Raw genomic sequence first — 21,844 nt, 5'->3', positions numbered from 1 at the left:
ATGGTCCAAGGGTATGCATACCAGAGGGGGAGAATCACTAGGAGTCATCTGGGAGGTCGGCTCCTATGGTGGGGAGGGGGCCAGGTGGGAGATGGGGAGGAGGAAGGTCTCAACACATAATGTACAATTTTATTTTTTGCCAGTTTTTTGTGAGATACCACCATCTTCTGCAATATCTGATATCTGCAGTTTAAGGACCCTGAGTTTTGTCCTCCCCAAAGAATAAACCTCCTATCTTCTACAAAATGGAGGAGCAGTTTGTAGGGGAGAGAATCTAAGAGTTTGCTTCTTGAAAACGTAGTCTTCCTGTCCTTGGCTCCATCTATCCCCGTGCTTCAGGAAGCACCTGGCCTGCTAATTTTCCAGCCTTGGTGAGAGGGAGGTGGCTCTGTAGTATAAGTTGGGTTGGTTCTTGGCTTTCCCCACTGCCAGCTTAGAATTCAGATTTATTATTTTTGCTAATTCCATTTCCACTCATTCCTCAGCTTTTCTGCTTTCAAAATTGTGTTGCTATTGGTTTCTTTCTGATTCTTTTTGTTCTTGTGGATTTATTTCTGATTTTTAAAAACAACCCCTTCTCTGTGTTTTATCGGGACTTAGGGAGGGAGTAGAAGCCAGTGCATGCATTTGCTTTGTTATCTTTAACTGGACATCCCCTCCTCTTCTCTTTCATTCTCATTTCTTCTGGGCTTTGCCCTTTAATTTGAAAATTATTCTTTGTTTTTTCTTTTTTCCTTCTCTCATAAAGCTTCTGAAATGGGCCAAGAACCTATTTTAAAAGCCAAAAACTGAATAAAGACCCTTTCTATGTGTATTTTTAATTTATCCTAATAAAATGGATGGCTCTGGTTAAATAGATAGTCACACACACAAAAAAAACCAAAGAACTTTTATATATTTCAAAATATTATCCAACCACAACAGCACTGTCATGCTGTTTGAGTGTGAGATCCCCTCCTTCATGACCCCCCCAGCTCCACTTCGCTTAGGCCTGATGTAAGTGACTTCACCTTGGCATCAACGACTTTCACAGGGAAAGGGGTAACCAAGGAACCACAAAAGCCACCATAAAGACTAAGAAGCAGCAGCTTTAAACAGCTGTCGAATCCAGAGAGGGTCAAAGCTAGACCTCTTGAATAGGATCAGTCATGGAAGAACTATCCTGCTTCTCCGTCCCCTCTACTTCCACCTCGGAAGGATCCAAACCTACATGAGCACGACCAGGAGAGAAAAAGGAGAAGTATTCATCCCTCTTCGACTGCAGGATTTCTGATTCCTGCAGAGCCTACTTGAGGGTCCAGAGCTTTATTACATGGGAATGGAACATCTTAATTACTGAATTGAGGCCAGGCGCGGTGGCTTACACCTGTAATCCCAGCACTTTGGGAGGCTGAGGTGGGCAGATCACGAGGTCAGGAGTTCGAGACCAGCCTGGACAACATGGCGAAACCCCGTCTCTACTAAAAATACAAAAATTAGCCGGGCATGGCGGCAGGTGCCTGTAATCCCAGCTACTCAGGAGGCTGAGGCAGGAGAATCCCTTGAACTCCGGAAGCAGAGGTTGCAGTGAGCCGAGATCGTGCCACTGCACTCCAGCCTGGGCGACAGGGCGAGACTCCATCTCAAAAAAAAAAAAAAATTACTGAATTGGGACTGGGTTTTTTAACTTAAAGTGACTGGAAGAATCCATGGTGTCTACTCGAGTTTTAATTTAGGGACAAGGGTGGAGCTAGCCCCATTGATACCGTTTAAAGGGACAAGATAATTCTTGATAGCACGACGTCTAATGCTGGCACATAAGAACTTAGGACATGGTCCACCCTCCTCGGGACAATGAGGAATAGCTTTGTTGAGGTTAATAATGTGAGGATGGAGAGAGCAATAGATGAACTAGAGTCAGACCTTGGTCATGACACAGCTCCACTCCTTACCACAGCCAAAGTCTCTTCACTGAGCATTGTTCCTTCATCTACAAAATAAGGGGGTTCAACTAGACAGCCAGTGGGATGCCTTCTCTATCTAAACTCTTGCATGAGTCTAGGGATGGCAAGGTGGAGAGGGGTTGGGTGAGTAGCCCCTTTCCTGGAGATAAACCACAGGTGGTTTAAACCAGAGAAGACACTGGAGAACCCACTGCATTTCAAAAATATTTCCTTTCCCTTCTGGCAGCTTTGGGTAATTTGAGTAAGCACTTCTGGGTGGAGGCACAGCTCAGGCTTTGTGGGGAAGATGAATTTAGTGGTGAAACAACAGTTATGACAATAGATGCTGTTTCTGGCGCCTCTGAATCTTCTAGTATCTGCATTATGATTTTGGAATAAAAGATGATTCATTTCGAGTCTGGAACTCAGCTAAATGAGCAGGACTCTGAAACACCATAAATGACATTTCTCCCTGCCAGGAGCTCAAAGCGGGGAGACGGAGCCGCTCCATAGATATTTGCCTGTGCTTTGTCTTATGAAAGACCCAGGAACTCTCTCAGGAGTTCAGCCTTGCTGTCACAGGTGCTGGCTAAGGGAAGCCAGCTTTGGCTGCTGCTGAGGTTGTGGAGAAATCTATCTGCATTTGTGCTAACAGTATTAATAAAAGCCCAGAAGTTAGGAGATGTTTCTGTGAATGTTATCTGCCCTCTATCTGTGAAACAATGCTGAAGGTCAAGTGATTCCCAGGTATTAGTTGTACACAGCTTACTTATCCTTAGGTTTCCTTTTGGCTAGAACTCGGTTTCATTCATCTCTGTGCATCTTTGCATAGCGTTTAAAGCACACTCGAGTGACATGCACTGCTGTAGTGCTCTCTCAGAGAGGCAGCCCCATGGGCCTCTTCCCTCCTAGCATTTGCCAAATTTTCCAAATAATGACATTGTGATTGTGTGACTCTCCCGCACTAGACGGAAAGCTTCCTGTAGGCAAGAATTAGCTCATTCCCAAACATAGCATAGTGTTGGCAAGGCACAGTGGTGGTGAATAAATACATAAGTGGATGATGAATTAAATGATTTATGTAGCAAAGGGATGCTGGCTGCACACCTTCTTGTTGGATGGCAGGGAACAAGAAGAAAGGTTGAGTTCACCCAGGTGCTAACCAAGCTTTGAGAACTTCCTTTCCACAGCAGATAAAAGGAGTCTGCAATTGTGGAGGTCTAGAGTACACTTTTCATCTCCCTTCATCCTGAATTTTGTCTTTGGCAGAATCTCTGGGGATTTTTGAATCTGCAGCTTTTCTCTTCACTGGGGTTCCTGCAGTGTGAATACCATCCAATGGCCCACACCGTCCAGGTCTTGAGTGTGGGCCCCTGGCAGCCCTCTTGAAATCGAATTCTCTCCACCCTGCATCCTGTTCCCCATGGCTTGCTGAAGTCCTTGCCCTGGGACCCATGGAGAGCTGAGGATGGGTGTGTGACCAAGGAGAAAGCTGTTCCCACTGCTCTCTGACCCTGCTTCCTCTGAGAATCAGAGGACTTGCAGGGAACCCAGACTTTCCCAGGGCCAATTTTTCCATTGGCCATGCAGTAACCCAGGCTTTCCCACAATCATCTGAAGCCTCAGAGGCCTGGCTGCTCCTGGGAGTCGGCCCACTCTCCTGGCACCAAGGGTGTTTGTTCACCCTTGACTTTGTAAAGATCCCTGTCCTCTCCTCTCCCTATCTCTCCACCCCCAAGCCACTGTGAAATCCTAGTGTACTTTAAGGCTCTCCCAGTATTGACACCACTATCAGCCAAGTCACTCTCCGTGACCCAGGGCTGTATTAGGAAAGGGCCACAATACCAAGAGACAGACACTGTGGGTTTTGGTCCTGGCCCTCCTATTTGCTACTTGCTGAACCACATGCACTCACATTGCTTCTTTAGGTCTCTGTTTCCTCATCTGTACAATGGGTTTATGCACCTTCCCTGCCAGCCCACAGAGCTGTGGTGAAGGTCACATGAGGAGGTGCATGAGAAAGTGCTTGTCTAGTAGTAGGGGACCCACCACGGTGAGGTAAGTTGATGTGTTAATAACAGTGAAGGCCAGGCCTAAGGAAAGGGGAAGTAGGACACATTTGTCATGGCGTTTCTTACTCCCTTACTCCCTCACTCTGGTCATTTGTGTAGCATTCCCTATAAAGGCCATCTAATCTCCCCATCCCCAGAAGAAAAGTTGGGCACATAAGTTACTTGACCACATTCATGTACATTCATTCAATGTACTACTCCCTAGGGTATTTTAATTTTAAAATAGATGAAAGCAGGAAGCCCCCCAAAAAGAATGTATAATACAGAAACACAGGGACCATGAGACTTACGTGAGTGGGAATATGTGAGGGCAGGGACAGGGAGCATGCCCATGCATTGCCCAGGCCACTCCATGGGTCAACTTGACTCCCTCATCGGGGGCGTCAGTGCTCTTGGGGGCCGCACTCTTGAGTCTCAGCCCCCATGCCAAGGCCCCATTCTCACGCCGCCTGAGTAGGGCAGCTGAGATGTTTGGTGGAACTCGGAACTACCAGTGAGTGGGTCGTACAGGGATTCTGCCTGTGTCCTCCACATGCCCTACCAGAGGAGGAAGAGGCACAAATGAAGAGTTAACAGCACAGAGGCCTTTACTGGAATGCTGCCAGCCCTCTCCAGGCCTCCAAGGCTGCCCCAAGTGAAGGAGAAGTGACCTCCCCACAGCTTGGCGGAGACAGCGGCATCTCAGCTCCTCTCTGTCCCTGTGTGTCTCTAGCTGGCATGGCCCGAGCCTCTCCTCCCCATTTTGACTCTTAAAGAGAGCCAAAGCGTCTCCACTTCCAAACATCCGCACAGGCTGGGGTCACTGGGAGCTGCCTGGGACCGATCTCTGTGGCCCAGAGGTGGGAACATGACCTTGGATCATCACAAAACCTGGAAGAAATGCAGCCAGCCTTCCTCAAAGAAGTTGGTTTTCCACACCTTGCCTCAGGACTTTATTGGATCTTTCAAAGCAAGGAGACCAATGAGTGTGTATTTTCTCCAGCACATGGGCTCACCCTGGACTTGAATCCAAACCCAGGGGAGTCTGGACCACAGGGCCCTGCACCTGCATGCTGGCTACGCCCTGCCTCGGGAGAAGGCCAGCAAGCGCTGCCCTCTGTTGGCGTTGTGGGGCCCATCTTCGAGCATCTGCTCTCCGGCAATGTGGCCATTGTCCTCCATCCAGAAGGCCCTCTCTTCCTCCCAGAGGGCATTCTCTTCCTCCCAGAGGGACGTTTTATCTTCCCACAGGGCTTTCTCCCCCTCAAGGAGGGCTCTTTCCTCTACCCACAGGGCCTTTTCTTCCTCCCACAGGGCCTTGTCCTCCTGAAGAAGGTTCCGGTCTCTTTCCCATAAGGCATTGTCCTCTTTCCAGAAGGCCTTATCCTCCTTCCAGAAAGTGCGGTACTTTTTCCAAAAAGTTTTCTCTTCCTCCCTGAAAGACTTTTCCATTTCCCAGAAGGATTTTTCCTCTTTCCAGAAGGTTTTCTCCTCTTCCCAGAAAGGTCTCTCCTCTTCCCAAAAACCCAGGATCTGGCCCCGGAAAGCATGGATCTTGCCTCGGAAAGTCCACATCTCTTCCCTGAAGTCCTCTATTTTTTCACGAAAAATTTTCATCTCTTCGCGAAAAGCCTTTTCCTCCTGCAGCTTGTGCATTAGTTTCTTCTGGCGAATACTGGGAGAGGATGCCGCCAGGGACCGGAAGCAGGCAAGCCCCATCCATCTGCTCACCTTGAAGGAAAACATCTTCCTTATCAGCCGGAATGGTGGGGTGGCCATGAGGGATGACAGGACCCTTGGCCAGGTCCAGGTCGGCTGGTCAGACCCTGTGGGGGCAGCAGAAAAGACAGATCTATGAGTATCACATGCCAGGGGACGGCCCTTGGTTCTGTACTACTGAATTTGAGAAAATGTAATCACTGCTCTTTGTCCCCATGGTGGTGTTTGTGAGGGACAAGCTTTGGTAGAGAAACATGTGGGGTGGTCATGGCTTTGAGCTGGAGAGGCAGTCAGTACATTCAAGCTCAAGGCTGCTAAAAACGTAGACACTCAGCCAAGAAGGACAGTGGCTCTCAACTAGGGTATCAGAACACATAGGTGTGACATGATGAGGCCAAGAAGAATTTACGTTTGTTAAATCAATCCGAATGAATTTAGGTTTTGGTGTACTCACTTGAGAATTGTTCCTATCTGCCTATGGGCATGCTCACGTGTGAATGTCCTCTGTTACGAGCCTGGGACCCAGAAGACAGGCCCACTGACCTCAGAGGGGAGGAGGAGAGTGTATTTTAGGAGAGGAGTTTATTTTGGGAAAAGTGGTTTAAAACAAAAAGGTAAGAGACGATGGTGAATGTTTCCAGGGACATGGACCAAGAAGGCCCTCACACAATATTTAGTAATATGGAACAATAAGAAAGACACCAGATGACCCGCAGCTCCAGTCCCAGGTGTAAGGCTAGGCTAGGCTAGGCTAGGCTAGGGTTTATACCCTGAGGAAACTTAGGAACTGTGACTAGGATACATGTACAAGTGTGTTCAAGGAGCTTTGTTCATAAGAGCTCAACTCTGGAAACAATCCAGTGACCATCCCAATAGAGTGGAATAAAAAATGGCAGTATATCCACATGGCAGACAGCATGGCTGCCTACAACAGCATGGGTAAATCTTATAAACCCAATGCTGAAAGAGAGAAGCAGGATCAGGGAATTTCAAAGAATGAAGTTCCAAACAAGCAAGACTAAATGCCATTGTCTAGGGGAACATACTTCAACACAGAAAGAGAAAAGCAAGGAAGTGAGTCCCAAAGTCAGAGTAATAGTTGCTGGTGTGGGAGGATTTGGAGTGTGGGATGAGGAGGTGAGACTAAGGGGTGTGATTAGGTGAGTACCTGAGAGAGGCTTCTGCAGTGCTAGCAGGACTCTGTTTCTTTGCTTGGTGGCGGTTTCATGTGTGTTGTGATAAAAATGTGTTAAGTGGTACATGGATATTTTATGTACCCCAGTCAATACAGTATATTTCACAATAAAATAAAAGCTGGGAGGAAGAAAGAAGGAAAAGAAAAAAAGAAAAGAAAAAGAGAGGGAGGGAAGGAAGGAAGAGAGGAAGGGAAGGAAGGGAGGGAGGGAAGGAGAAAGATCTTCAAACATTGCCATATATCTGAGGAATCAGATAGCAGAATTATCCATAGCAATCCCTGTAACTACAAACATGAATCAAGGGATGAGAAAAAGTGCTGGACATAGGAAGGTGGTTAGAGTGCAGTAAAGAGCTCAGTGTTGTCAGATAAGGAGTGCATGCACATGCTGACAGCATTGTTTTCCATTTTGTGCTTTCTGGAGGAAGCTGCCAGGGTCCGGCCCTCACTCAGTGGATCTCACCAACCCATCATCCGTGAGACCTATTGGGGAAATTTTCAGGGCTTTCTCTGTATTTTTCCATTTCTGGTTTAGGAACAGGGAGTGGAGGAGGAGAAAAGACACATAGCTGGTGTGTGTGTGTGTGTCTGTCTGTCTGTGTGCGCGTGCATATGAAGACACAGTGGCTAGGCTGTGGACAGCTGGTGGCATCACCATCCATCCAGTCACACAAACCAGAACCAGGGGCACATCCTTGACCTTTCCCTCTCCCTCACCAGACTTCTCTCCTCAACCATCAAGCCCTCCTAGCCGAGATCCAGATCCTTAACATTTCTTGAAACCATGCCCCTGTTCCATCTCCCCCACGACAGCCAGGTCAGGCCAGGATGCCTGTAACAGTCTCACTGCTCTCTGTATTGATCTTACCCTCTCATCTGCCCCTGCACTGTAGCCCTACAGGTGTTTTCTAGAACACTCTCTTGTCCTATCACATCAGTTCACACACCTTCAAAGACCCTGTAGCCCAAAGATCAAAGCTGAACGCCCTAGGAAGGCCTTGTGCAGCCCAACTCCAGCTTGCTTCTCCCTCTCCTTCCTACCCAGCCTGCACCCAACTCCAAATCTAAGGCCCAGTATTAACGGGCTCTATTCAGCTCTTGGCACTCTGCCTGCAGTTTCCTGCCTGTGTGGTGAAGCACATGCCGCATCCTCTACTGAGAGCCCTTTTTGTTCCTGTGGTGGGCTTGAATTCCTGTACATCCTTTCCCCTCTGAAAGCTACTCGGACCCTCCAGACAAAGTTCCTCGCCACCTCTGCGATACTGTCTGTCTGTTACTCCACTATTACTTGTCACACTTGATTGAAATTAGGTGTGGACATGTCTTCCTGACATCTCTGTAACCCAGCAGCTATCATAATATAACGCCGCCTATATAGGAGGGAATTGGTGAAAATGTTGGTTGAATTGAACTGAATTGAACTGCATTTTGGAAATTTGATTTTCTATGTTGTATGGCTCTTTGCCTAGAATCCCTCCAATATGCGAAGTCCTCCCTCACTTCCATGTCATGCTGGCCCCCTCTCCCTGGATAGCCTTGCCCAACCTCACTTCAGTTCACCTAGCGAATCCTTCAGCACTCAGATACCTCCTCCAGGCCATCTCTCCTAAGCTCAGACTGAGCATGTGCCCTTCCTGTCCCACTAGAAACACCTCCTCTTCCATCTCTATGTCTGCATCCAGCGAAATGTTCTGCCACAGGATAGGTGTTCAGGAAATAGTAGCTGGATGCATGGGCGTCTACTGGGTTAGGATGTTGGAAAACATTCACCTCCAAGTTTTTCTCAAGTGAACACTAAACTTTCTTTAAGAAAGAAAGAAAATAAGAACCATATCAAATAGGTAAATGTGTATTAAAATATAAAGTACAATATAAAACTGTAGATGTGTATCTGTATAGCTGTAAAAACATGCACTAAAGATACATGCCCAGTTTTCAGTTATACTGTAAGACTAGGAGCTTCTTTTTAAGGAAAATATTATATATTACCTTATGCTTAGAACAAATACTATACAGTCTAAAGCCAACAGTTACTTACTGCTTAGCTGCTTCCCACTGGGGTAAGTCCTGTAGCCCTCAGAGGGGGCAGGCGGCCATTGTCATGTCAGATCCCCAGTGATGTGTGCTTGCAGGCTTGCCCCAACAATGCTGGCAGTGACCTGTCTGTGCCCTTTCAGTCCTGACTCACAGGATGGAGATGGCCAAGAAGGGGACCCCTATAAAAGACTTTAAGGAAAGGAGGGGGCACTTGAAAGGTTTGAAAGAGTTCCTCTTCAATCTTTGACTTCACTGATAGGGCAGTGCTGTTGATGACTCACAAGTGATTGTTACCTTAGATTCTGTCAGCATTGGTTCCGGGAGCATGGTTCTAGGAAGTCATGTTCTGGTGGGGGCTTTGTGTGGGATGAATCACTTCTCTTGCTGCTTTCCAGATTCTTCGTCTTTGGCTTTTGATAGTTTGACTATGATGTGTCTTGGTCTTGAGGTTTATTCTACTTGGAGATTGTTGAGCTTCTTGGATATGCAGATTTGATGCCGTTTTTCATCAAATTTCAGAAGTTTTGGGCCATTATTTCTTCAAATATTCTTTCATCCATTTTCTCTGTCTCCTCTCCTTCTAGGGCTCATATTATGTGAATACTAGTAGCGTGAGTGTGTCCCCCAGGTCTCTAAAGTTACGTTCATTTTTCTTCATTCTTTTTTCTTTCTGTTGCTTAGATTAGATAATCTCAATTAACCTGTTTACAAGTTCATGGATTTTTTTCTTCTGTCAGTTCAAATATGCTGTTGAACCCCTCTTTAATTTTTCATTTTCAACTCCAGAATTTTTGTCATGTAGTAAAATTTTTAAATAGTCAAGTAAATTAACATATCCATCATCTCATATAGTTACCCTTTTTTGTGCACTGTAGCAAGAGCACCCACAATCTACTCTCTTAGCAAAAATCTTTAATACAGTGTTATTAACTACAGTCCTCATGTTGTACCTTAGATCTCTAAATTATTTATCCTATATATCTGCAACTTCGTACCCTTTGATTTCCCTCTTCCCGTCCACTCCCCACACCTAGCAGCCACCATTTTATTCTTTGTCTGTGTATTTGACTTTTTTCTTACTTCTTCTTTTTAATTTTTTTAAGATTCTACATATAAGTGAAATTGTGCAGCATTTTTCTTTCTGTGTCTGGCTTATTTCACTTAGCATAATGTTCTCCAGTTTCATCTATCTTGTGACAAACGGCAGGATTCTCTGTTTATGACTGAATAATATTCCACTTTATATACATGCTGCAATTTCTTTATCCATTCATCTGTCAGTGGACCCCTAGTCCATCCAGAATTTCTCCAGAAATTTTCACTGTGTCTCCAGAATTTGTTTGGTTATATATAGAAAAGGATATATGTGCTTTTCTATATACATATATACACACACACACACACACACACACACACACACTTCTATATATATTTTTTTTCTATATATCTATATAAAAGTATATGTATACAAAGTGTGTGTGTGTGTGTATATATACACACACACACATATATATATGTATGCACACATACTTTTCTGTCTCTTTTTGGTAAGGCATAGTTTTTAATTCTTTCCTTTAATGCTTTTTTTTTTTTTTTTTGAGACATGTCTCTGTCACTCAGGCTGGAGTGCAATGGCATGGCATGATCTTGGCTAACTGCAGCCTCAATTTCCTGGACTCAAGTGATCATCCCACCTCAGCCTCTCAAGTAGCTGGGACTACAGGCGTGCGCCACCAGACCTAGCTAATTTTTTGTGTTTTTTTTAGAGATGGGGTTTCTCCATGTTGCCCAGGCTGGCCTCAAACTTCTGGGCTCAAGTGATCTACCCATTCGGCTTCCCAAGCTGTTGGGATTATAGGTGTGAGCCATCACACCTGGCCTTGTTTTCCTTTAATTCTTTTGGAATGGTTTCTTTTAGTTCTTTAACTACATTTGTAATAGCTGACTAAAAATCTTGGTTTAATCGCCCAATATCTGCAATTCCTCAGAGACAGTTTATAACCAAAAAGACAATTACTCAGAGAATAACAGTTTCAGGCCAGGCATGGTGGCTTATGCCTGTAATCCTAGCATTTTGGGAGGCCGAGGAGGGAGGATGGTTTGAGCGTCCTCCTGGTAGGAGTTTGAGACCAGCCAGAGCAACACAACAAGACCCTGTCTCTACAAAACTAAAATAAATTAGTCAGTTGTGGTGGTGCATGCCTGTAGTCCCAGCTGCTTGGAAGGCTGAGGAAGGAAGGATCATTTCAGTGCAGGAGGTCGAGCTGCAGTGAGCTATGATCGTGCCACTGCACTCCAGCCTGGGTGACAGAGTGAGACCCTGTCTCAAAAAAAAAAAAAAAAAAAAATAGAATAACAGTTTCTACTGGCTGCTTTTCCCCCTTTATATATAACTCTGTTTGCAATAAAAGGTTTCCTGTTTCTTTATGCCTCAAAAATTTTTGTTGAAGTTGGACACTTAAAATAATATAGTAACTAAAAATGAGATTTCCACTCCCAAGTTTTGTTGTTGGCATTTATTGTTGTTGCTGTTGCTATTTGTTCATTTAGTGACTTTCTTAGACAAATGCTATGAAGTCTATATTTTTTATCATGTGTGGGCATTAAAGTCTGCTTATTAGCTTAACGATCAGCTAATGACTGGACAGAGATCTCCATGAACTGATGTCTCCTTTCCTTTGCTGAGGGGGTGTCTGTGTGTGTGTGTGTGTGTGTGTGTGTGTGTGTGTGTGTGTGTGTGTTTGGTTGGGAGTCGGGGGTGCAGGTTGGGCATACCTTTAGTGATCATGCAGGCAGTTTATGATTCTGCCTAGCCTTCACTTCCTTCTTGTGAGAGCCTCAAAGTCAGCCTGAGGTGAGAGATTATGGCCTTCTCAGGTCTTTCTCAGCCATGTGCACAGTCACATGCATGTGACCCAAATTTTCAGGAATATATCAAAACTTTTCAAAGTCTCCATCTTATTCTCCAGTTTTTCTTTTTCAGTTATTGGTCAAGCCTATGGTTAACCCCAGCTAGTAATGCCAAATCAGGCAGCTATGATATTAAACAATTACCACTTTTTTTTTTTTTTTTTTACAAATGCCCTGAGAATAGGGTTATTTGCACAGAGTAAGCTCTGAGTCAAGTCAAATAAAGACAAGTTCTGTGAAGGAAGCTTTTCAGTGAACTGCCAAACAGATCAAATAGTAAAAATTCTTTGAGGATGGAAAGAATCCATCCTAACCCTTACTCAGTCATTCTGGAAGTCTCAATCATTGGTTTTTAACCATTCTTCTTTTCTAATATGTGTGCTTAAGACTATCAGTTTCCGAAACAGCCAAGTAAAAAGGGCTCCCGGGAGAACCTCCGACCTGCCACCGGGTGGATGGGGCGGGACCTCGGGAAGTTCGCACTGTTTGCAGTGGGGAAGGAGCTTGGCCTCTCATGTTTCTGGGTGGCAACCTAGGATTCAGTCTGTGAGATGGGGGCCTGTTAACAGGAACCCCTTTCGCTTTGCTGAGTTTTTTTTCCCTTTACACCCAATAAATTTCACTTTTCTTACCCTTCCGTGTGTCCACAAGCCTAATCTTTTCCTGGTTATGTGACAAGAACCCAAAGAACCCGGTTTTTAGCTGAGCTAGGGAGAAAGTCCTACAACATTTTCATCTAAGTACACTTACCTGCGTCTCACGTTTTGATATGTCACCTTTTAATTACCATTCAGTTAAAATATTTTCTGATATCCACTGGAATTTCTTCTTGGATCTATTGGCTATTTACAAGTACATTGCTTAACTTCCAAATATATGGGGATTCTCCAATTATCTTTTTGTTACTGATTTCCAGCTCAATTTCATCATGGTTTGCACAAAGTATATGGTTTGTATACTCTGATTTCAATCATTTCAATTTGCTAAGGCTTGCTTTATGGCCTTGTATACATTCAATTGTGGTAAATGTTCCATGTCCACTTGAAAATAATTGGTATTCTTCAGTTGCTTGATGCAGTGTTCTCTCTCTCTATGTCTGAATTAGGTTGAGTCTTTACCTATGTTGTTCAAATCTTCTATATCCTTATAGATTTTTCTGGCTGCTTGTTCTATCAGTTACTGAGAGAGATGTACTTGCAGATCTATTTCTTCCAGTTAGGTCCGTTTTTGTTTTATATACTTTGAGGCTATATTATTAGATACATGCATATTTTACAATTGTTATATTTTCTTGGCATATTGACACTTTGATTTTTATAAAATGCCACCGTTTTATCTTTAGTAATACTTCTTGCCTTAAGTTCTACTTTGATCTTAGTATAGGCACGTCAGCTTTTGTTAGTGTTTGCATGGTGTATCTTTTCTATCCTTTTATTTCAACCTTTCTGTGCCCTTATATGTAAAGTGTATTTCCTGTGATGAACATATAGTTGAGTTTTGTTTTTTCTACTGTAATACAATTTGTCATTTATTTGGTTTTTAAAAATATTTACACTTAATATAATTACTGATTTATATTAGATTTGAATCTATTTTCTTACCATTTTTTTTCTAGTCCTACCTGTTAAATGTTATTTTTCCTTTTTTCTTTTGGATTAATTAAATAATTTTATTATTCCATTTTCCTCTATTATGTCATTAGCTATATATTCTTTTAGCAATTATCCCGGAGATTATAATAGGCATCCTTGAGTTGTTAAAGTCTAATGGATTTTTATCTTTACTGCTTCTCTGATAATGCTAGAATCTTAGATGATTTTAACTCCACTTATACCCCTTCTACCTTTTTCATTTTGTTGTCATAAATTTTAATTCTGCGTATATTCAAGACTCCACAAGATTTTGCTAGTCAACATACATTTGTAATTACCCATATTTTTACCTTTTTTCATGCTCTTCATTTCTTCCTGCATCTCTGTGCTTCTGTTTGGGATAATTTTTCAGGTACTCAAAAAATCATATTCTTTAGTATGGGTCTTGTGATGAAATCTCTCACTGTTTATTTGTTGAAAATACTTTTACCTTTTTTTTTTTAATGCCAGCTAACGGGTGTTGTCAGTAGAATGGTTTGCTTAGTGTGTTTCCACTGCTGTGTAAACAAATGCCACTTTCATTTTCCTGTTCTTTACATTATAGAGAATTTCATAGTAATGTGATTTCAAAACATAGATAAGAAATGAATTTTAATCTCTGTAAACAATTGATAACAAAATCAACATTTGTCTCTGATGAATTTGTATTATCATAGTATTGGCTCTAAGTTTTTAATAGAAAGGAAGAAAACATAATTAGGTACTACACAACACTGAAATCCAAATAGAAGTGCCTTTGTTTTCTTATTCAGACGTATTATCCTTTATAATCCCATTTGCCGTCATTATTGAAGTGTATTTCTACTGGTTAGAGAATTATAGGTTAGTTGTTATTTTCTTTCAGTTAGTCTGGTTTCTGTTGTTTCTGTTGAGAAGTCAGCATCAATCTAATTGTTGCTTTTTGAAGGAAGTATGCTTTTTAAAATTCTACCCGATGTTAAGACTTTGCCTTTGGTCTTTGGCAGCTTTATTTTGATGTGACCAGATGTGCTTTACTTTGTATTTTCATGCTTGGGATTTGAAGTATTTCTTGTATGATTGAAATTACCTTTGCAAAATTATGACGGTAAGAGAAATCTGACATAGTTGACTCCATCTTGCTTCTGACCTCCAGGATGTTCTTGGTCATTCCTGGGTGTAAGCCTAGGTAACTTTGGGAGGAATTTATAGTTTAACTTTGAAGCAAGGATGATAATAATCCCTCCCTAAAACAAATCCCTTCCCTGTTGGAGAACTGAAACCACCCTTTGTAAGACTAATGAAAGGCCACAAGATTAGGATTATGGGAGGGGCCTGAGTTCTGATAAAATGTAGGTATGGTTTCTATAATCCCTTAATGCTCAGGAGTCATGTGGCCTGAGGCCACAGGATTTATGACTTTCCAGTTGCTCCTGTAGATAACATCACTACTGTAGAACCTAGATTGGTCTTTTGAGATTTTTTTTCAGACTTCCTGGCAATCAACTGATCCTGCCTGAATCCATGATTTATAACTCAACCAGTCCTGTGGCCCCACCCAAAGGCGGACTCAGTGCATGTGAATCATTTTCAACACTCCTATGATTTCATCCCCAGCCAATCAGAAGTCCCCTGCCCACCAAATCATCTATAAAAACTCTAACCTCTGAGCTCAAGAAGAGTGATTTGAGTAATAACTCCATCTCACATATAGCTGACCTCTTGTCAATTAAACTCTTTATTTACTGCAATGCTGTGGTCTCAGTGAATTGATTTTTCTGTGCAGGGGCAGGAAGAACCCATCAGGTGATTATATCTCTGTATCTTACTAACCTTCATCACTTTTAGGACATTCTTGGACATATTTCTTTAAATATGTCGTCTTATTTTCTTCTCTTTTTCACTTAACAGAATTCCAATAACATATATGTTAAACATTTTCACTGGGTTCCTTATATTAACATTTTTATGCTCTTTTCTAATTCTCCATTGTCTCTCTGCTTTAGTCTGTATATTTTCTACTGTCCTATAGTCCATTTCACTATTCTTTCTTCAGCGGTGTCTAATCTACTGTTTTTATTCAGTCTTTAATTTTATTTATTAAATTTTATCCCAATCTAGGATATTCATTTGGTTCTCGGTTTTTCTGGTACCAAATTTATCCATCTTGATTTTTAATTCCATTTATTAATTGTAGTTATTTTAAAGTCTGTGTCTTATTATTATTCAAGATCTAGTTCATCTGTGGATATGTTTCTCTTGTCTTTTTTTCCCTCTTGGTTTTCTGTCAAAACTTATTTTCTTATACGGCTTGTTATTTTGATAGAGTGCTAATATTCTGAGGCTCTTCAGCATGTTAACTTCTTCCAGAGGTATTTATTTTTGCTTCTGGTAGGCAGAGAGGCTAGAAGTCAATTATTTTAATCCAGTTGGGAATTGAGATAATTCTAAACTGGGCTTCACTTCTTGTGAGATATGCTTCTTTAGTTGACCCTTTCTTCAAACAAAAGCTTGTGATGTTTTTCAGAACCTCTCCTTGCTGATAGATCCTTAGGTGCAATTTTATCCCTTAGACCTCTTTACATTGCTGAAATCTCTGTTCAGACTTCTCAGCCTTTCATTCACTGCTTTCAATTTGAAATCAACAAATAATTTGAAGGAAAAGAATCTTCACCTCCACTGTCTTTATTGCTTGTTCAGGTCTTGGTCTCAAAATTTTTCTCCCTGCCTAGGTATCTCTGAGATGTCCAGTTCCTCATGTTGTTCCAAATACGATATTTTGCCCAAACAACCTAGTCAGCCTTTACCTAGTGCAGTACTCATATGGAGATTATAACCAAAAGAGTGACATAATAGAACTTTAGAATGTTGACCTGACCAAAAGGCCCAAAGCAGCAGTAAATAAATCAATAATAATAATAATTAAAATAACTAGCATTTGTTGATTTCCTGTGCCCTCGGTCACTGTCCTAAGTACTTTTGCATATATAGCCCATTTAATCTTAAGAATAAATTAATAAATTAGGTATTAATACCATTTCCATTTCACATATGAAGAAGGAAGTGCATAGAGAATTTCAGAAACTTGCCTAAAGCTACACAGAAGTAGAGCCTAGATTTGAACCAAGGCAGTTTTGCTCAGAGACCATACCTCTCTAAAGTAGGTTACTATAATAACATAGGCATCAAATAGCCTGAGTCACAATGAGCATCATAGCTGGGGAGTCAGAGAAGAACAGATTGCTACAATAAATATTTTGAAGAAAGATGCAAAAGGTGATCAAATGGTTGCATGGCATGAAGATGAAGGAAGTGAAGGAAAGGTTTCAAGTACCCAGTCTCAATACCTGGAAAGTGATCGTGCACTGATAGAAATGTGAAATTGAGCTGGAGTTGATTTAGATGGGTTGGGGAAGTATTCTTACATGAAACTTTGGGATCCTCAGTGATTCACAGTTCATAAAATGTTTGCTATTTTGGGTAAGCCTTATAATAGCCTCTGGAGGAAATAGCAATAAGATTATTATTGCTGAGTGTGAATGGAGTACAGAAAATAAATCAGTTAACATCAGCGAGCTCACGGGATTGAAAAGGATATACTTTCTCCCCCTGCCACACACTTTGTACAAAATCAATATTTTCTGTTCACTCAAGATAGACAGTTTAACTTAAATATTTTAAAATCAGTGCCTCATGAGTGACACAAATTTAACTTAATCTTTTCAATGCTATTATTTTAAAAATAGTTTACCATTCTTGCCAATTTTCAAGGTAATGCATGTTCATTGTAAAAAGAAATCAGAAAATAGAGCAAAGATGAAGAAGAAAATGAAAATCAACCATATCCCAATACTCAAAGGTAACCAGTATGAACATTTTGGGGTATATTCTTCTAATATATTTCCTATCCTTATGACTACATATATTCTATGCAATTGGTTTTATTCTGTGTATGCTGTTTTGTGGCTTGCTTTTTCATATATCATTTACACTTCCCAATTTCTTTAAACATTTTTGAGAACACAATTTTTAATTACTGCCAGAGTGTACATTCCCCTATGTTGGAAAATTAATTTATTCCATTAGGGATATATTATGGTTGGCCCTTGAACAACACAGGTGTGAACAGTGAGGTCCACTTATACATGAATTTTCTTTGGCCTCTGTCACCCCGAGACAAGAAGACCAACACCTCCTCTTCCTCTTCCTTCTCAACCTACTCAGTGTGAAGACGATGAGGATGCAGACCTTTATGATGATCCATTTACACTTAATGAATAGTAAATATATTTTCTTTCTTCTTTCTTTTTTTTTTGAGAGATGGAGTCTTGCTATGTTGCCCAGGCTGGAGTGCAGTGGCATGATCTCAGCTCACTGCAACCTCTGCCTCCCAGGTTCAAGCGATTCTTCTGCCTCAGCTTCCCAAGTAGCTGGGACTACTGGCATGCACCACGAAGCCCAGCTAACTTTTGTATTTTTTAGTAGAGATGGGGTTTCACTATATGTTAGCCAGGCTGGTCTCAAACTCCTGACCTCAGGTGATCTGCCTGCCTCAGTCTCCCAAAGTGCTGGGATTACAGGTATGAGCCACCACGCCTGGCGTGGGATTTTCTTAACATTTTCTTTTCTCCAGCTTACTTTATTGTAAGAACACAGTATATAATACATATAACATACAAAACATATGCTAATTGACTATGCTATTGTTTCTGGTCAACATTAGGCTATTAGTAGCTAAGTTTTTGGGGAGTTGAAAGTTACACATGGACTTCTGACTATGCAGAGGTTCAGTGCTCCTAAGCACTCATTGTTCAAGGGTCAACTGTATTTTTTTTTTTTTGACGGAGTTTTGCTCTTTTTACCCAGACTGGAGTGGTGCAATGGCGCGATCTTGGCTCACTGCATCCTTCACCTCCTGGGTTCAAGCAATTCTCCTGCCTCAGCCTCCCAAGTAGCTGGGATTACAGGAGCCCGCCACCATGCCCGGCTAATTTTTTGTATTTTTAGTAGAGACGGGGTTACACCATGTTGGCCAGGATGGTCTTGATCTCTTGACCTCATGATCTGCCCACCTCGGCCTCCCAAAGTCCTGGGATTACAGGCTTGAGCCACCGCGCCCGGCCGTGGGTCAACTGTATTTTCCTGGAAAAGTAGATCAAACTGGAAAATTGCTCAAAGATGAAGACAATGACAACATAATCGTCACTGCTCATGGCCTCAGTCTCTGTATTGAAAGAAGAGAACTGTTTCTAGCCACACCAGCCATAAAGGAATCATGCCCTGGAAGCAGGCTTTGTGAAAGAAGAGACTTTGTCATGTTCACTGCTATATCCACAGTGCCCATTTTATAAAGAGCTTCTGAAATTGAGCAGAAAAAGACCACCAACCCAATAGATAAATGGCCAAAGGATATGAACAAATTGGTTGCAGACAAATGCAAATGGCTCTTAAATATATGAAAAAAAATTTCAACCACACTTATAATTAGAGAAATGCAATTGATTAAGAAAACTGTTGCATTTCTCATCGATCAAACTGGCAAAAATCCAAAAGTTTGACAATACACTCTGTTAGCAGAGTTGGAAGGAAATAGGCCCTGCTATACAGTGCTGGTAGGAATACAAACTGTTATAACCCCCATGTATGGGGATTTGTCAGAAACTAAGAAAATTACACGTGAATTTGCCTTTTCACCCAGCAATTCCATGTCTGGAAATTTATCCAGCAGGTACATGTACACAATTACAGAAAGATACTTGTATAGGTTATTCATCGGAGTATTGTTTGTAATTCCAAAAGATTGGAAGTAACTCAATTTTGTAGCAATAGGGAACCACTTACATAAACTGGCACATCCACAGAGCAAAGTACTATGCAGCTGTAAAAAAATATATAACAGGCTGGGCGCGGTGGCTCACGCCTGTAATCCCAGCACTTTGGGATGCTGAGGCAGGCAGATCACAAGGTCAGGAGTTTGAGAGCAGCCTGGCCAACATAGTGAAACCCTGTCTTTACTAAAAATACAAAAATTAGTTGGGCATGGTGGCGTGCGCCTGTAGTCCCAGTTACTCAGGAGGCTGAGGCAGGAGAATTGCTTGAACCCAGGAGGTGGGGGTTGTGGTGAGCCAAGGTCATGCCACTGCACTCCAGCCTGGGTAACAGAACAAGACTCCGTCTCAAAAAAAAAAAAAAAAAAAAAAAAGGTAAAACAAAGGTCTTTTCGTGCTGATTTGGAGAGATTCCCAGGATACATTATTAAGTGAAAAAAAAAAAATGACTACAAATGTAGGGCGGCTTCTTCTTCTTCTTCTTCTTCTTCTTCTTCTTCCTCCTCCTCCTCCTCTTCCTCTTCTTCCTCTTCTTCCTCTTCTTCCTCTTCTTTTTTTTTGGTTACGGAGGAGGCAAGATGTCGCTCTGTAGTTCAGGTTGGAGTGCAGTGACATGATCATGGCTCACTGCACCTTCCACATCTCAGGCTCAAGTGATCCTCCCACCTCAGTCCCCCAAGTAGCTGGGACTATGAGTGCACGCCACCACACCCAGCTAATTTTTGTACTTTTTGTAGAGACAGGGTCTTGCTGTGTTGCCCAGCTGGTCTCAAACTCCTGGGCCCAAGGGATCTGCCTGCCTTGGCCTCCCAAAGTGCTGTAGTGCCTCTTCTTTTAAACAAATCTTAAAATTGGAAATGAACACATGAACATAACCATACATCAAATATATACCATACCCCTACAGAGGAAGGATTATTTCACATGATCCTAGGGCACACTTCTTTGACTCACCCTCCTTAGCGGGATATATTCTAAAGAGGAAAAGAACTTCAAATAAATTTGAAACTTCAACTCGGTCATTTTATTTTTGTAGAAGTGCTGTACTGTTACTTTGAAACATTTCTTTCTATTGTATGACAAAGCATATAAATAATTACGTTAATAATGTTAGGATTCAAAATTTTCAGTATAAAAGAAAAGGGATACAATGATAAAAATCAAATAAATTACACAAAAGAGTATAGTATTAGATTTAAATTTTAAATATCAAAAAGTACTCATGATTTTAAAAATAGATATGGTATAGCTCTGTTTATTGAAATGGACCGGTAGCAACAATATCACAGAAGCAATGCATACCCCCTATCCACAGATCTTAGTCTCTAATACTATTCCCCACCAAGAGGAGCCAGGGCTCCACCGGTAAGTGACTATTTTCTAGGCACAGGGGATGGAAAGTATAAAGTGAACTTGTGACATATTTTTTTTAGAAGGCAAGGAAACTTTTATGTCACATCAAAAGGACCCAGGGGGCCGGACATGGTGACTCATGCCTGCAATCCCAGAAATTTGGGAGGCCAAGGCAGGCGGATCACTTGAGGCAAAGAATTCCAGACCAGCTGGGTCAACATAGCAAAACCTGTCTCTACAAAAATACAAAAATTACTGTGTGTAGTCCCAGTTCCTTGGGAGGCCGAGGCATGAGAATCACTTGAACCTGGGAGGCAGAGGTTGCAGTGAGCCGAGATCATGCCACTGCACTGTACGACAGAGAAAGACTCTGTCAAAAAAAAAAAAAGAATAATGTTTATAATTGCTTGAAATCCATGGAATCTCTAACAATTCATGATACTAAAAAATGAGAAAGAAAAAACTCATTTGTCACTATCTAAGGTGACAATTAAGGCTAGTAAGTCATTTTCTTTGAAAATTTGAAAATTAAATGAAACAGAATGAATAATGTATCCTGCCTTTTCTTTAGAAACTGTACACCATGACGCCAAAGCCCCAGTTGATGTGGGAAAGCTTTGGAGAAGAATGCTGACGGGTCTATGTAGAAGGAATGATAGAATCAGAAAGAAACTACCGTTTCACATTCCTAATTAAGTGATTAGTTTGGCAAGTTGTTCCATTGGTTTTGAAAGCACTAGAAAGATGGTTGATGGGAAACCAGACATAGTGTCTCAGAATAACACCACTTAGATTATTTTCTGTCTGTAAGTGGAATATATCATTGTATGCTAGAGGGATCAGGCTATTATCTGTATAATGGTTAATTTAACACCAGGAAGTATGGGTCAGCCAGATATCAGTGCCTCTTGGTGTAAAGCAATGTGACTGTTTTTACAAGTCTCTCGAAGCAGTGCCTGTGATCTACTGGGGGATGAGGAAGGCTCTCGGGAGCCGGGGAGTGAAGGAAGCAGGAGAGGGCAGAGGAAAGCTATGTGAGGCTGGGTCCCAGCTGCAGAAGAGCAACACCGCAATCCCATGGGTAGCTCAGGAGCATGACCTGCTCCACAGAGTCTGCCCCCCTCGAGGAGCATGCTACTGCCTGCAGGCTTCCCTCTGGGTGCGCCATTCCCCCCATTTCTCTTCTGCTTCAGCCACATGATGTTGGTAAAAGGGTGTC

The 21,844-nt window shown here is 42.1% G+C and overlaps 2 protein-coding genes across 3 annotated transcripts in view; one reads left to right on the top strand and one right to left on the bottom strand.

Annotated features, from left to right (window-relative positions):
* TMEM272 (transmembrane protein 272) overlaps nt 1–21,844 on the top strand; it is a 123,444-nt gene that overhangs the window by 62,066 nt on the left and 39,534 nt on the right. The window contains exon 1 of one of the 2 annotated variants that reach the window (XM_024348551.3): nt 17,170–17,303. The exons of the other annotated variant lie outside the window; for it this stretch is intronic. Within the exon in view, the coding sequence (XP_024204319.1) occupies nt 17,219–17,303 (85 nt within the window). The 5' untranslated portion in view covers nt 17,170–17,218. Of the gene's footprint in view, nt 1–17,169; nt 17,304–21,844 lie in introns of those variants that run through there. 2 annotated transcript variants of the gene reach the window in all.
* CCDC70 (coiled-coil domain containing 70) lies at nt 4,899–10,067 on the bottom strand. Its single transcript, XM_001159474.7, has 2 exons — nt 8,926–10,067; nt 4,899–5,799 (listed from the first exon to the last, which is right to left on the bottom strand). The coding sequence occupies exon 2, from the start codon at nt 5,750–5,752 to the stop codon at nt 5,051–5,053; it is 702 nt and encodes a 233-aa protein (XP_001159474.4). The 5' UTR covers nt 5,753–5,799; nt 8,926–10,067; the 3' UTR covers nt 4,899–5,050.

This window comes from Pan troglodytes, chromosome 14, assembly GCF_028858775.2.
Source record: "Pan troglodytes isolate AG18354 chromosome 14, NHGRI_mPanTro3-v2.0_pri, whole genome shotgun sequence".
NCBI lineage: Eukaryota > Metazoa > Chordata > Mammalia > Primates > Hominidae > Pan > Pan troglodytes.
The sequence above is the reverse complement of the archived record's forward strand: the minus strand, read 5'-3'. Positions and strand labels throughout refer to the sequence as shown.